Source organism: Aquarana catesbeiana, linkage group LG06 (genome assembly GCF_042186555.1).
Source record: "Aquarana catesbeiana isolate 2022-GZ linkage group LG06, ASM4218655v1, whole genome shotgun sequence".
Lineage (NCBI taxonomy): Eukaryota > Metazoa > Chordata > Amphibia > Anura > Ranidae > Aquarana > Aquarana catesbeiana.
The window spans coordinates 132209347-132226223 of record NC_133329.1 but is presented as its reverse complement, the minus strand read 5'-3'; the positions used below and the strand labels follow the sequence as shown (position 1 = coordinate 132226223).

General features: G+C 45.2%; 2 protein-coding genes across 5 annotated transcripts in view; one reads left to right on the top strand and one right to left on the bottom strand.

Moving 5' to 3' along the window:
• The window catches only part of LOC141148931 (conserved oligomeric Golgi complex subunit 7-like), a 72734-nt gene extending 67402 nt beyond the window's left edge, over nt 1–5332 (bottom strand). The window contains exon 1 of the mRNA XM_073636823.1: nt 5184–5332. The gene's annotated coding sequence lies outside the window, so the exon portion shown is untranslated. The remainder of the gene's footprint in view (nt 1–5183) is intronic.
• Nucleotides 5333–7932: 2600 nt separating this feature from the next.
• The window catches only part of LOC141148933 (cytochrome P450 2K1-like), an 83805-nt gene continuing 74860 nt past the window's right edge, over nt 7933–16877 (top strand). Inside the window, exon 1 of one of the 4 annotated variants that reach the window (XM_073636827.1) lies at nt 7933–8175. In XM_073636827.1, coding sequence (XP_073492928.1) covers nt 7981–8175 — 195 coding nt within the window. In that variant the 5' untranslated portion in view covers nt 7933–7980. Of the gene's footprint in view, nt 8176–10782; nt 10890–16877 lie in introns of those variants that run through there. The other 3 variants (XM_073636824.1, XM_073636826.1, XM_073636825.1) reach the window with 3 other exon arrangements.

Genomic DNA, 16877 nt, shown 5'->3' with positions numbered 1-16877 from the left:
CATGACACCTCTGATCATCCCTACACTCGGACATAACAGCTCTGATCATACCTCATCCCTACACTCGGACATGACACCTCTGATCATCCCTCATCCCTACATTCGGACATGACACCTCTGATCATCCCTACACTCGGGACATGACAGCTCTGATCATCCCTCATCCCTATACTTGGACATGACAGCTCTGATCATCCCTCATCCCTACACTCAGACATGACACCTCTGATCATCCCTCATCCCTACACTCGGACATGACACCTCTGATCATCCCTACACTCGGACATGACACCTCTTATCATCCCTCATCCCTACACTCAGACATGACACCTCTGATCATCCCTCATCCCTACACTCGGACATGACACCTCTGATCATCCCTACACTCGGACATGACAGCTCTGATCATCCCTCATCCCTACACTCGGACATGACACCTCTGATCGTCCCTCATCCCTACACTCGGACGTGACACCTCTGATCATCCCTTATCCCTACACTCGGACACGACACCTCTGATCATCCCTACACTCGGACATGACACCTCTGATCATCCCCCATCCCTACACTCGGACATGACACCTCTGATCATCCCTACACTCGGACATGACACCTCTGATCATCCCTACACTCGGACATGACACCTCTGATCATCCCTCACCCCTACACTCGGACATGACACCTCTGATCATCCCTACACTCGGACATGACACCTCTGATCATCCCTCATCCCTACACTCGGACATGACACCTCTGATCATCCCTACACTCGGACATGACACCTCTGATCATCCCTACACTCGGACATGACACCTCTGATCATCCCTACACTCGGACATGACACCTCTGATCATCCCTACACTCGGACATGACACCTCTGATCATCCCTCATCCCTACACTCGGACATGACACCTCTGATCATCCCTACACTCGGACATGACACCTCTGATCATCCCTCATCCCTACACTCGGACATGACACCTCTGATCGTCCCTCATCCCTACACTCGGACATGACACCTCTGATCGTCCCTCATCCCTACACTCGGACATGACACCTCTGATCGTCCCTCATCCCTACACTCGGACATGACACCTCTGATCATCCCTCATCCTTACACTCGGACATGACACCTCTGATCATCCCTACACTCGGACATAACAGCTCTGATCATACCTCATCCCTACACTCGGACATGACACCTCTGATCATCCCTCATCCCTACACTCGGACATGACACCTCTGATCATCCCTACACTCGGACATAACAGCTCTGATCATACCTCATCCCTACACTCGGACATGACACCTCTGATCATCCCTCATCCCTACATTCGGACATGACACCTCTGATCATCCCTACACTCGGGACATGACAGCTCTGATCATCCCTCATCCCAACACTTGGACATGACAGCTCTGATCATCCCTCATCCCTACACTCGGACATGACACCTCTGATCATCCCTCATCCCTACACTCGGACATGACACCTCTGATCATCCCTCATCCCTACACTCGGACATGACACCTCTGATCATCCCTCATCCCTACACTCAGACATGACACCTCTGATCATCCCTACACTCGGGACATGACACCTCTGATCATCCCTCATCCCTACACTCGGGACATGACACCTCTGATCGTCCCTCATCCCTACACTCGGACATGACACCTCTGATCATCCCTACACTCGGACATAACAGCTCTGATCATCCATCATCCCTACACTCGGACATGACAGTTCTGATCATCCCTCATCCCTACACTCAGACATGACACCTCTGATCATCCCTCATCCCTACACTCGGACATGACACCTCTGATCATCCCTCATCCCTACACTCGGACATGACACCTCTGATCATCCCTCATCCCTACACTCGGACATGACAGCTCTGATCATCCCTACACTCGGACATGACACCTCTGATCATCCCTCATCCCTACACTCAGACATGACAGCTCTGATCATCCCTCATCCCTACACTCGGACATGACAGCTCTGATCATCCCTCATCCCTACACTCGGACATGACACCTCTGATCATCCCTCATCCCTACACTCGGACGTGACACCTCTGATCATCCCTTATCCCTACACTCGGACACGACACCTCTGATCATCCCTACACTCGGACATGACACCTCTGATCATCCCCCATCCCTACACTCGGACATGACACCTCTGATCATCCCTACACTCGGACATGACACCTCTGATCATCCCTACACTCGGACATGACACCTCTGATCATCCCTCACCCCTACACTCAGACATGACACCTCTGATCATCCCTACACTCGGACATGACACCTCTGATCATCCCTCATCCCTACACTCGGACATGACACCTCTGATCATCCCTACACTCGGACATGACACCTCTGATCATCCCTACACTCGGACATGACATCTCTGATCATCCCTCATCCCTACACTCGGACATGACACCTCTGATCATCCCTACACTCGGACATGACACCTCTGATCATCCCTCATCCCTACACTCGGACATAACAGCTCTGATCATACCTCATCCCTACACTCGGACATGACACCTCTGATCATCCCTCATCCCTACACTCGGACATGACACCTCTGATCATCCCTACACTCGGACATAACAGCTCTGATCATACCTCATCCCTACACTCGGACATGACACCTCTGATCATCCCTCATCCCTACATTCGGACATGACACCTCTGATCATCCCTACACTCGGGACATGACAGCTCTGATCATCCCTCATCCCTACACTTGGACATGACAGCTCTGATCATCCCTCATCCCTACACTCGGACATGACACCTCTGATCATCCCTCATCCCTACACTCGGACATGACACCTTTGATCATCCCTACACTCGGACATGACACCTCTGATCATCCCTACACTCGGACATGACACCTCTGATCATCCCTCATCCCTACACTCGGACATGACACCTCTGATCATCCCTACACTCGGACATGACACCTCTGATCATCCCTCATCCCTACACTCGGACATGACACCTCTGATCGTCCCTCATCCCTACACTCGGACATGACACCTCTGATCGTCCCTCATCCCTACACTCGGACATGACACCTCTGATCATCCCTCATCCCTACACTCGGACATGACACCTCTGATCATCCCTACACTCAGACATAACAGCTCTGATCATACCTCATCCCTACACTCGGACATGACACCTCTGATCATCCCTCATCCCTACACTCGGACATGACACCTCTGATCATCCCTACACTCGGACATGACACCTCTGATCATCCCTCATCCCTACACTCGGACATGACACCTCTGATCGTCCCTCATCCCTACACTCGGACATGACACCTCTGATCATCCCTCATCCCTACACTCGGACATGACACCTCTGATCATCCCTCATCCCTACACTCGGACATGACACCTCTGATCATCCCTCATCCCTACATTCGGACATGACACCTCTGATCATCCCTACACTCGGGACATGACAGCTCTGATCATCCCTCATCCCTACACTTGGACATGACAGCTCTGATCATCCCTCATCCCTACACTCGGACATGACACCTCTGATCATCCCTCATACCTACACTCGGACATGACACCTCTGATCATCCCTCATCCCTACACTCGGACATGACACCTCTGATCATCCCTACACTCGGACATGACACCTCTGATCATCCCTCATCCCTACACTCAGACATGACACCTCTGATCATCCCTACACTCGGACATGACACCTCTGATCATCCCTCATCCCTACACTCGGACATGACACCTCTGATCATCCCTTATCCCTACACTCGGACATGACACCTCTGATCATCCCTCATCCCTACACTCGGACATGACACCTCTGATCATCCCTCATCCCTACACTCGGACATGACACCTCTGATCATCCCTCATCTCTACACTCGGACATGACAGCTCTGATCATCCCTACACTCGGACATGACACCTCTGATCATCCCTCATCCCTACACTCGGACATGACACCTCTGATCATCCCTCATCCCTACACTCGGACATGACACCTCTGATCATCCCTCATCCCTACACTCGGACATGACACCTCTGATCATCCCTCATCCCTACACTCGGACATGACACCTCTGATCATCCCTCATCCCTACACTCGGACATGACACCTCTGATCATCCCTACACTCGGACATGACACCTCTGATCATCCCTCATCCCTACACTCGGACATGACACCTCTGATCATCCCTCATCTCTACACTCGGACATGACAGCTCTGATCATCCCTACACTCGGACATGACACCTCTGATCATCCCTCATCCCTACACTCAGACATGACACCTCTGATCATCCCTCATCCCTACACTCGGACATGACACCTGTGATCATCCCTCATCCCTACACTCAGACATGACATCTCTGATCATCCCTCATCCCTACACTCGGACATGACACCTCTGATCATCCCTCATCTCTACACTCGGACATGACACCTCTGATCATCCCTACACTCGGACATGACACCTCTGATCATCCCTACACTCGGACATGACACCTCTGATCATCCCTCATCCCTACACTCAGACATGACATCTCTGATCATCCCTCATCCCTACACTCGGACATGACACCTCTGATCATCCCTCATCCCTACACTCGGACATGACACCTCTGATCATCCCTCATCCCTACACTCGGACATGACAGCTCTGATCATCCCTACACTCGGACATGACACCTCTGATCATCCCTCATCCCTACACTCAGACATGACAGCTCTGATCATCCCTCATCCCTACACTCGGACATGACAGCTCTGATCATCCCTCATCCCTACACTCAGACATGACATCTCTGATCATCCCTCATCCCTACACTCGGACATGACAGCTCTGATCATCCCTCATCCCTACACTCAGACATGACATCTCTGATCATCCCTCATCCCTCCACTCGGACATGACAGCTCTGATCATCCCTCATCCCTACACTCGGACATGACACCTCTGATCATCCCTCATCCCTACACTCGGACATGACAGCTCTGATCATCCCTCATCCCTACACTCGGGATATGACACCTCTGATCATCCCTCATCCCTACACTCAGACATGACACCTCTGTACCTCCTCAGCAGATAACATGAGCCCCGTGTATAACAAGCCACTCTGCAGATCTACATACCGGTGACACTCGGCCCCTCACCCACTTCTCCGGCTCCCGGGGATTCCTGTCTCCGCTACACTTCCTGGATGGCCACGGGAGCCATGGTGACACGACGCGTGACATCAGTTCCTGTCCATCCAACTTTATTGGTAGTTGTAAGAAGTCACAATGTGCCATGTAGAAGGGGCGGGGCGCGATGTATGAGGAGTGAGGAAAGATAGAAGAATAGAAGAGAGTGTGATTGGCGGAAACCTAATTCATTCTCTCAGTTCACACTCAATCAGACTTTTATTAATGTAATATTAGAACAAGATTTGTTTTTATCCTGGATCAGTACACTTTTAAAATGTTCACTTGTAAAATATATATTGTAGTTATATAAATGTTTGCATCAGGCTTTTCACATAATGAACTATCTTTCTCTGACAGGCAATAGCATTCTGCATTGTGACAAAGTTATGGGGGGTGAGGGTAGTGGGGTGCCAGTGATAGATCACCGCCCCAGGCAAGGTGGGTGTGTCATTTTATAAATGTATCCAAAATGACATTCAGCATAGACAGCTGTTCACTTTGCCTCCTCTTTTATTAGAAGTTGTGTAGCTTATTTTATAATCAAAGTGACTTTGTTCTGTAATGCTCAGAACATATTGTATTCATAGTTCACACCCTAGAGCGATTAATGTAAACATAGCGAGATTAATGTAAACATAGCGCGATTAATGTAAACATAGTGCGATTAATGTGAACATAGCGCGATTAATGTAAACATAGCACGATTAATGTGAACATAGCGCGATTAATGTAAACATAGCACGATTAATGTGAACATAGCACGATTAATGTGAACATAGCACGATTAATGTAAACATAGCACGATTAATGTGAACATAGCGCGATTAATGTAAACATAGCACGATTAATGTGAACATAGCACGATTAATGTGAACATAGCACGATTAATGTAAACATAGCGCGATTAATGTGAACATTAGGTTCTGGCATCAAAACTACCCCCCAAAAAATAACCACCATTTAACATAGGGAAACTGATTATACAGGTTGAGGAGTACAAATCCAAGATTATGAAATCACAAATAGGGATTTTTTTTTTTGGTCTGAATATAATTATTTTATCTCATCTGCAATGAAATTTTGCTGTGCAGTCTATGATCGTACCACTAGATGTCAGTATTTTTCATTGTGGCTGTGGCTCCAATTGTTACATTTCTTCTGTTTCCGGTTTCAGATTATTTGTTTTGACTCAAAACATTTAAGATTTATTTATATCTACTAGATCAGTGAGAGGTGCTGGTTATTTAAACGTTGTTTACATCTAAACACCAGTTATTAACTATATCAATGTTGCATTTGTTTAAAAACTCCATGTGTACCATCCTTAACATGCCGATCGCTTTGCTGTTTAGGCTTGCGATCAATATGAATATGCATCTTTTTACCAGCAACCTCCTTGACATATACATGGAAGGTCCTTTTTGCAATATAAAGGTCTTCATGAATAGTTTGAGTTCGATGTAGTTTATTAGCACTCGATACCTTTGGTTGAACCCTTACCTTTATTTAAATTTTTTGTTTATCCATGTCTCATCTTGGTGGGATATATGGAACACCAGAGCGACATTAGACATTTGGCTCCTTTTTATATCACTCTATTTTATTATAAGTCTTATCGTTATTAGTAACATCTTTTAATACCCATTGGCCATTCGCTTCTGACCTTGCGGTCCATTTCAGGCATTATGGATGCCCATTGGTGGATCGTGGTTCAGAGCGAGGCTTGGCTATGAGGTTTCCGGTACTTAGGGAGGTGACGCAGCGCACCGCCCGTGCCCCTGGATGACGTGACCTATCACGAAACGCGTAAAGGGCGTCACCTCCATCTCTGTGTTTACTTCCAGCAAGACGGGTCTGTCCGTGTGTGTTCGGCCGACACAACGGACTTTAGGCTTGATTACCAAACTACGTTTGTAAGTGTGCATTTGTCCCTTTTTATACTAAATAAATTGTTAAAGGTTTTACAGGATCTGAGTTTCTTCTATTTCTGTTACATGCCATACTTTCCATCTGAAGATTTGATTAATGTGACGATCTGAGGTACAACGGCACTCTAGCATGGGAGATACTTGCTATCACAGTTGACATGCCTTCTATGATCCTCTGTAATGGGGGATCATCTCTGTCTGGTAAGGAGTAACCCCTTCTACACTGGTGGTGGATCACACAACTTTTTGCTATACAACAGTTGAAGATTCCTCTTTGTGTGGACTTTTATGCTGTTCCATTTTGCACGGGTGGACAATTTTTATCACCTATTTTAGAGACTTTATTTGTTAATCTATTGAGTTGCAGATCACATTGATAACCATCACTGAGTTCTATGTTATGTAATACAGTTCATGTACCCATATGACTCTATGCAGTCCAGCAATCTAGTCTTGGATATATGGTATTTACAATTTGGGTTGAGATTCAATATTTTATAGCGCGATTCAGGTGTTTTTTCTTTTTCTTAATATTTGGTATATGGGTGTCATATATTTTGAATTGCTGCTTTAACAATCACTAGTTTTTGTTAATTTTGAATCACCTATTCACCTACTTAGCGCAGTTTTATTTTCTTTTTTTCTTGAGGAGTACAAATCCAAGATTATGAAATCACAAACTAGAGAAACTGGCCAACGAACGAAAAAGGTACTATCGTTTGCAGGTTCCCTGATAAATATGTTGATAATTAATCCCCTGAGTATAAATGCTGTGTAGTGATGCTATTAGCAGATTACTATAACAGCCGTTCACTATGACTGTTCTCTCCTATGCCCTGACAAGGATTGACCTGCTATTGTATTTTACAATATGCATTTTATTATTTTTCTTCTGGTTTAATAGATCTAAGAAGAGCAAAGAAAAGATGCCTCCAGGCCCTAAACCTCTTCCTATTATTGGGAACCTCAATCTGGTGAACCTGAAAAAGCCACATGAGTCACTAATGGAGGTAGATCCAGTTAATAATAATACATGAAAAAATGTTTACAATAAGGGTGCTTCTATCTATCTATCTATCTATCTATCTATCTATCTATCTATCTATCTATCTATCTATCTATCTATCTATCTATCTATCTATCTGTAAATGTGTAAATGTGCGTGTGTGTATTACATATATAGGTATTTTGCAATATAGTATATATAGCAGATTCAATATTTACTTCTATGATTATAAACCTTTTATCCACTTCCAGATATAACATAGGTGATACACAATATAAAATGTTCCTAGGCTGTATCCCTGCACCCTGACCCTGCTTTCTGGCTCCAGCCACTTCTGTGTAAATGACACTCACAGATAGTATCCACAAGTGTCATTGAGAAATGTCATTTAACTCCTTCCAGCCCTTTTCTGACATTTGTTGCTTACAAGTTAAAATCCATATTTTCTGCTAGAAAATTACTTAGAACCAGGGCTTTTTTTTCTGCCGGAACGTGGCGGAACGGTGTTCCGCCACCTCTGGCAGCCATGTACTCTCCATCCAGTAACTGAACACAGAAGGCGGTAGAGGAGGTTTTTGCACTGTTCACTTCCTCCACCGGCTTCTGTGTCCTAGTGTCAGGACAGCGACCGCTGCATTTTATTTTACATTTCCTGAGCTAGGGGAGTTGTTGTTCCTGTCCCTCCCAGTGGCTCCCATCCCGTCCCTCCCAGCGGCTCCCATCCCATCCCTCCCAGCGGCTCCCGTTCTGCCCAGCCCAGCGGCATCACGTCCTGCCCAGCGGCTTCGTCCCGCCCAGTGGCTCCGTCCTGCCCAGCGGCTCCTGTCCTGCCCAGCGGCTCCCATCCCGCCCTGACCAGCGGCTTCCGTCCTGGTCAGCCCTACCTCCCTGTCAGACTTTTACAGCTCTGAGCCGAGTGAAGTGTTCGGCCAGAACTGCAGTGTGGAAAAAAGCCTGGAGAGGAGGTGGGTGCACTGGAAACTATGGAGGGGAGGGAAGGGGGGCGGGGAGAGTGGCAGCTGCAGGGGTAAGTGACAGCTGTGGACTGCAGTGGGGGTGAATTTGTTAGAGCTAGAAAGGGGGAGAGTTTGTGCAAAGTGCTAAGTTGGGGGGGGGGGGCAGGTGGTACAGTGGCAAGAGCTGGTAAGGGGGGGTTGGCAGGTTATTTGAAGGTGACAGGGGGTGAAGAGGTGAAAGTTGTAGAGCTGAAGAGATGAAAGCTGTGGATTGGGGTAATCTGTAGATGGGGGTGAAATGTGGAAGAGGGGTAGAGGCAAGCTGTAGTTGTGGACTGGGAGTGTAAGCTGTAGATGTGGGGGCTGCAGAGTTGAGTTGTTGACAGGGGGTACAAAGGTGAGTTGTGGGGGGTGCTAAGATGACATGTAGACAGGGGTGCAGAATTGAGGAGGGACAGGGGAAAGAAGAGGCGTGTTGCGGACAGGAAGAAGTGGTGAGTAGCAAATGGGGGGAAGAAGTGGTGACCCGTGGACTGAGGGAAGAAGAGGTGAGCTGTGGACAGGAGGGAAGAAGAGGTGAGCCGTGGACAGGAGGGAAGAAGTGGTGAGCCGTGGACAGGAGGGAAGAAAAGGTGAGCTGTGGACAGGAGGGAAGAAAAGGTGAGCTGTGGACAGGAGGGAAGAAGAGGTGAGCCGTGGACAGGAGGGAAGAAAAGGTGAGCTGTGGACAGGAGGGAAGAAGAGGTGAGCCGTGGATAGGAGGGAAAAAGTGGTGAGCCATGGACAGGAGGGAAGAAGAGGTGAGCCTTGGACAGGAGGGAAGAAGAGGTGAACCGTGGACAAGAGGGAAGAAGAGGTGAGCCGTGGACAGGAGGGAAGAAGAGGTGAGCCGTGGACAAGAGGGAAGAAGAGGTGAGCTGTAGACAGGAGGTAATAAGAGGTTAGCTGTGGACAGGAGGGAAGAAGTGAGCTGTGGACAGGGGAAAAAAGAAGTGAGCTGCGGATGGGGGAAAGTAGAGGTGAGCTGTTGATGGGGGGAAAAAGAAGTTAGCTGCAGACGGGTGGAAGAAGAGGCAAGCTGTGGAAGGGGGCATAGGTCAGCTGTGGACAAGGTGAGGTTTGAATGGGGGTCACAGAGGTGAGCAATAGATGGTTACATTGGGGGAGGTATGTAAGTGCTGTCCGCCGATTTTTTTTTTCTGTGCCCTGTGTGAAACACACACCTCATCACTACAGAGTACACTTTCCTGAGCCCTGTGTGTTATGCGCTTCTAAGTGCCGCACACTGTGCCTTTTGGGCCTACGCGGATTTGGCGCCGCTTTACTTCTCTCCCCGTGGAATGACAGAATTGAGGGTGGAGAGTTGGCTGGGGAGGGTGAGTTCCTGCACCTATTTTCTGAGAAAAAAAGCCCTGCTTAGAACCCCCAAACATTATGTATATATTTTTTAGCAGAGACCCTAGAGAATAAAATGGCTATCGTTGCAATATTTTATGTCACACAGTATTTGCACAGCGGTCTTTCAAATGCAATTTTTTGGAAAAAATACACTTTTATTAATAAAAAATAAAAATAAAAAAAATAGTAAAGTTAGCCCAATTTCTTTGTATAATGTGAAAAATGATGTTACGCCGAGTAAATAGATACCTAACATTTATTAGATCTAAGAAAAGAAAAGATGCCTCCAGGCCCTAAACCTCTTCCTATTATTGGGAACCTCAATGTGGTGGATCTGAAAAAGCCACACAAGTCACTAATGGAGGTAGATCCAGTTAATAATAATAATACATGAAAAAATGTTTACAATAAAGGCACTTGGCTCTATCTATCGATCTATCTATCTGTGTGTAAATGTGCGTATGTGTATTACATATACAGGTATTTTGCAATATAGTATATATAGCAGATTAAATATTTAGTTCTATGATTATAAACCTTTTATCCACTTCCAGACATGGACAGCTGATGCACAATATAAAATGTTCCTAGGCTGTATCTCTACACCCTGCACCCTGACCCTGCTTCCTGGCTCCAGCCACTTCTGTGTAAATGACACTCACAGATAGTGTCCAAGTGTCATTGAGAAATGTCATTTAACCCCTTCCAGCCCTTTTCTGACATTTGTTGCTTACAAGTTAAAATCCCATATTTTTTGCTAGAAAATTACTTAGAACCCCCAAGCATTATGTATATATTTTTTAGCAGAGACCCTAGAGAATAAAATGGCAATCGCTAATATTTTATGTCACACAGTATTTGCGCAGCGGCCTTTCAAATGCAATTTTTTTGAAAAAATACACTTTAATTAATAATAAAAATAAATAAAGAAATAGTAAAGTTTGCTCATTTTTTTTGTATAATGTGAAAGATGATGTTACGTGGAGTAAAAAGATACCTAACATGCCATACATTAAAATTGTGCACACTCATGGAATGGCGACAAACTATGGTACTTAAAAATCTCCATAGGAGATGCCTTAAAAATTTCTACAGGTTACCAGTTTACAGTCACAGAGGAGGTTAGAATTATTGCTCTTGCTCTAATGATCGCGGCAATACCTCACATGTGTGGTTTGAACACTGTTTACATACATTTGTGGATGCAACTAACATATGAGTTCACTTCTGCGTGCGAGCATGGAGGGATGGGGCGCTTAAAATTTTTATTTTTTTTTACACTGTCCCTTTGAAAAGAAACATTATGATCACTTTTATTGCTGTCAGAAGGAATGTTAACATCCCTTGTGACAGTAATAGGCAGTGACAGGTACTCTTTATGGAGGGACCCCAAATCCCTCCTTTGCACCTTTAAGTCTTCTGTTAAACCGGAAGAGATGTCATGACTTCACTTCCGGGTTACTAGATCCAAGACCCAACCAAACCCGATTCCGGCTTAGTTTGGGTCTCCGGCCAGCTAGCAGACATGCAGGCTGGTCGCTCTGATCTCCCGGTGGGACAGGAGAGCCCAGGCGAGCTGCGGAAGGCTGCGGGAGAAGAGATAACATCCGAGCGCATCGGTTGTTATCCCAAGAAAGGCAACTGCCGGTGTTCTGCCGAGAAAGTTCCGCTCGGCGGATAAGGACCCCCCTCTACTGCGCAGGCGCTGCGCCTGCGCAGTAGGATCCGGCGGAAATAGCCGAAGGTGAAAAGGGGAAAATCAGCTGTACACAGCGCCTGTAAGAGGGCCCCTCGCGGGCTCGCTTCGCTCGCCATGCTTCGGGCACGGCCTCGCTTTGCTCGGCTCTTTTTTATTCCCCCTCTAGGTCCACTTGGATGGTGGGGAAGGAACCTGGACCCAGGGCGCAGGCGTCATGTACAGCTGATTGAACATTTTGAGCTTCGGCTATCTCCGGCAGCTGATAGTAGTTCGTACTGCGCAGGCGCTGCACCTGCGCAGTACAGGGGGGGGTTCTTATCCGCCGAGGGAACTTTCTCGGCAAGACACCGGCTCTAAAAAAACGGTACCGGGGTGAGGCTTGCAGCTGCAGTCTTCACCCCGGTACAACCCCTTCAAGCCGAGGCCACATATTTGCGTACGGTCAGTGTGAAGGGGTTAACAACATTATTGTATTTACTGTTTCATTCATTTGTAGATTGAAGGGTAACTCTACTTTTGTGGGAAAAAAATAATTACCGTATAATAAAGTGTATACAATTGCTAATTGAATGTTATTAAAATTACCTTTCCTTCTCAATCTACAGCACTGTCACTTTCTGTAATATACAATGCAATATATCTACCTGGAAGCGTTATGTACACAGATGGTGTACAACCTCCCCCCACCTCCAGATATGTAATTTCCTGCTTGTGTGATTGGCACTAGGATGCAGGTGAGATTTTGGGACTCCTCTGCAACAAAAATATAATTTTTGGTGAGATGCTCCCAATGGGAAAGCAGTTCTAAAGGGATGCTGACCCTGCCACTTTCCTCATTAAAGCCCTGCATGTGCAGCAGCTGATTGATAAATATAAATATAAAATCACTCCCATGTAGATTCACCTTGCAGATGAACACAGACAAACAAACAGATGTTTCTTCAGAATAACAAAAGGTAGGCACCTGCAACAAAGCTTGTTAAAATCCTTGCAATGTACATAGATTACTCAGAGGGGAATGTTTTTTTCTTTCAATAAAAGTGGAGTTACTCTTTAACCATTTGCCGACCGCCTAACGCAGATATACTGCGGCAGAATAGTACCTGGTACGTGATTTGCCTCCCGCGGCCATCGTTAGGGGAGCGATCCGTGCTGAGGGGGAGGACATTCATTCGTGGCCACCCCCTCGCGATTGCTCCCAACGAATGACAATCTTCCTCTGCCTCTGTAATGTAAACAGTGGCAGAGGAAGTGATGTCATCTCTCCTCGAGTCGGTCTTTTCGTTCCGGCGCAGAGGAGAGAAGACATCCAAGTAAGTGCACCAACACTACATTTACAGTAGCACACTCTAGGCACACATTTCACCCCCCAGTCACCCCCCGATCACCCACCTGTACCCTCTGTCACAGTGACAACAATAGCAGTTTTTTTTTTCTCTGATTATTGCATTGGTGTCATTTGTGACAGTTATAAGTAGTAGGACAGTTAGTGTTAGGCCCCTTTAGGTCTGGTATCCCTGTACTCAGGAGAATCAGCAGAATGTATTTTGGGGTGCAATTCCACATATGCCCATGGCCTGTGTGAGCAATATATCATTTAGTGACAACTTTGTGCAAAAAAAAGAAGTTTGTCATTTCCTGCAACTTGTGGCAAAATATAAAATATTCCATGGACTCAACATGCCTCTCAGCAAATAGCTTGGGGCGTCTACTTTCCAAAATGGGGTCATTTGGGGGGGTTTTGTGCCATCTTGGCATTTTATGGCCTTCAAAACTGTGATAGGTAGTGAGGAGTGAAATAAAAAATTTACGCCCTAATGCCCTGTACACACGGTCGGATTTTCCAACGGAAAATGTGTGATAGGACCTTGTTGTCAGAAATTCCGACCGTGTGTAGGCTCCATCACACATTTTCCATCGGAATTTCCAACACAAAGTTTGAGAGCTTGCTATAAAAATTCCGATCTTGTGTACACAAATCCGACGCACAAAGTGCCACGCATGCTCAGAATAAATTAAGAGACGAAAGCTATTGGCTACTGCCCCGTTTATAGTCCCGACGTACATGTTTTACGTCACCACGTTGAGAATGATTGGATTTTCCGAAAACTTTGTGTGACCGTGTGTATGCAAGACAAGTTTGAGCCAACATCTGTTGGAAATCCATGGATTTTGTTGTCGGAATGTCCAATCAATGTCCAACCGTGTGTACGGGGCATTAGAAATCCTGAAGGCGGTTCTTGGTTTTCGGGGCCCCGTACACGGATAGGCTCCCAAAAAGTCCCACACATGTGGTACACATGTGGTATCTCCATACTCAGGAGAAGCAGCTAAATGTATTTTGGGGCACAATTTCACATATAACCATGGCGTGTGTGAGCAATATATCATTTAGTGACAACTTTTTGTAAATTTTTTTTTTATTTTTTTATCATTATTCAATCACTTGGGACAAAAAAATGTAATATTTAAAGTGGTGTTCCGGCCAAATATATAGTTTTTAAATAAAAATACCCCTATAATACACAAGCTTAAAGTATTCTAGTAAAGTTAGTCTGTAAACTAAGATCTGTTTTGTTAGTTTATAGCAGTAGTTTTTTATTTTATAAATTTACAGCAGGCCGTGGCCATCTTAAGTGTGGGCATCTGAAGCTAGACTGTGTTTCTTCCTAGATCTCATCCTTGCAGATCTCGCACATGCTCAGCACAGCACAAGCAGTGCAATAGGTTTCAGGTCAGGTTTCCATAGCAACGGCAGTTTCAGAGGAAGTTGCCGCCCTTTCCCAGAAGGCATTGCAAACAGGAAATGATGCGATGGGCCGCGGCCAGGGAGGTGGAAGTGAAAAATGAATACAGCAGATATACAGTAGGTGCTGAGAAAAAAAATAAAAAAATATCTAATTTGTTTACAGTGCACAGTTTAGTAAGGATGCTGAAGAGTTGTAAAAGTGGGTGGAACTCCACTTTAATGGGCTCAACATGCCTCTCAGCAATTTCCTTGGGGTGTCTACTTTCCAAAATGGGGTCATTTGGGGGGGTTTTGTACCGCCCTGCCATTTTAGCACCTCAAGAAATGACATAGGCAGTCATAAACTAAAAGCTGTGTAAATTCCAGAAAATGTACCCTAGTTTGTAGACGCTATAACTTTTGCGCAAACCAATAAATATACGCTTATTGACATTTTTTTTACCAAAGACATGTGGCTGAATACATTTTGGCCTAAATGTATGACTAAAATTGGGTTTATTGGATTTTTTTTATAACAAAAAGTAAAAAATATCATTTTTTTTCCAAATTTTCGGTCTTTTTCCGTTTATAGTGCAAAAAACAAAACAAAACGCAGAGGTGATCAAATACCATCAAAAGAAAGCTCTATTTGTGGGAAAAAAAGGATGCAAATTTCGTTTGGGTACAGCATTGCATGATCGCGCAATTAGCAGTTAAAGCGACTCAGTGCCAAAAAAAGTGCTCTGGTCAGGAAGGGGTAAATCCTTCCAGGGCTGAAGTGGTTAAAGGAATTACTTTTTGATCTGCATATGACAGTTCTAAAAGGTAAACTGTTTTTAAATAAAATAAATGTGGTAAATAAAATATTTTTTTGCAAGACAATATTGCCAAAAGAAAACCTTGCTCCCCCCCCCCCCCCCCCCCAAAAAAAATATATATACAGTAAAACCTTGGTTTGAGAGTAACTTGGTTTCAGAGCGTTTTACAAGACAAGAAAAATTTTTAAACAAATTTTGACTTGATATACAAGTAGCGTCATGTCACAACTGAGTATAAAATAGAGGAGAGGCGCCTCTAAGTGTAGCAATACGGATACATTTAATGAATGTACAACATTTAGCAACATATTGCTACACTTAGAGGCGTCTCTCTTCTTATTAATACTCTGTAGCTCCTGCTGGATTTTGCTTCTAATCCCCTTGTGGAGGCTTCCATTTGTGGATGGACATTTTATGGTTGCACAACCTGGTCACATTGCTATAATCTTTTTATATGGACTATAAACTGAAGGACCTATGAATAAATGGTTGTGGAACGAATCATTTGAGTTTCCATTAGTTCTTATAGGGAAATTTGTTTTAAGATACTTTTTTGAGTTTTACTGTTTTAAGTGCTTTGGATTACAATCATGTTTCTGGAACGAATTACGCTTGCAATCCAAGGTTTTACTGTAATACTTTGTTATCTTAAAGCAGTATTAAACTCAAAAGCAACACGTATTTTATTGCAGCTTACCAGTTCTTTAGATGTAATGGCTGCATTAATTTTCTTTTTTAGGCTTTCTTTTCTTTATTTTCACCTGGTGATCCTGCCAGCAACTCTGTTGTTTTTTTAAAAGCTCAAGCTTTCCAACAGACTGTATCAGTTTAAATGGATCAGACAAACCATTTAAAGTGTTTGTTAACCTAAAAAAAAAAGAAAGATCCTGTTTCCTTAAAGCATGTTATACCTCACAGTGCTTGTGCTGTGTAATTTGACCCCCTGTATCACCTGAAATACCTGGCGATTCCTGCCTGGTTCTGCCCTCCCCCCTGTAAACTGACTGCGGTTTATCATGGCTGCTGAGCCCTGACATTGTGGTCAGTTTACGTGCCTCCATCATCCGCAGCTCTCCTGTCCTCCTCTCCCCCCTCCCCTCCCTGCCT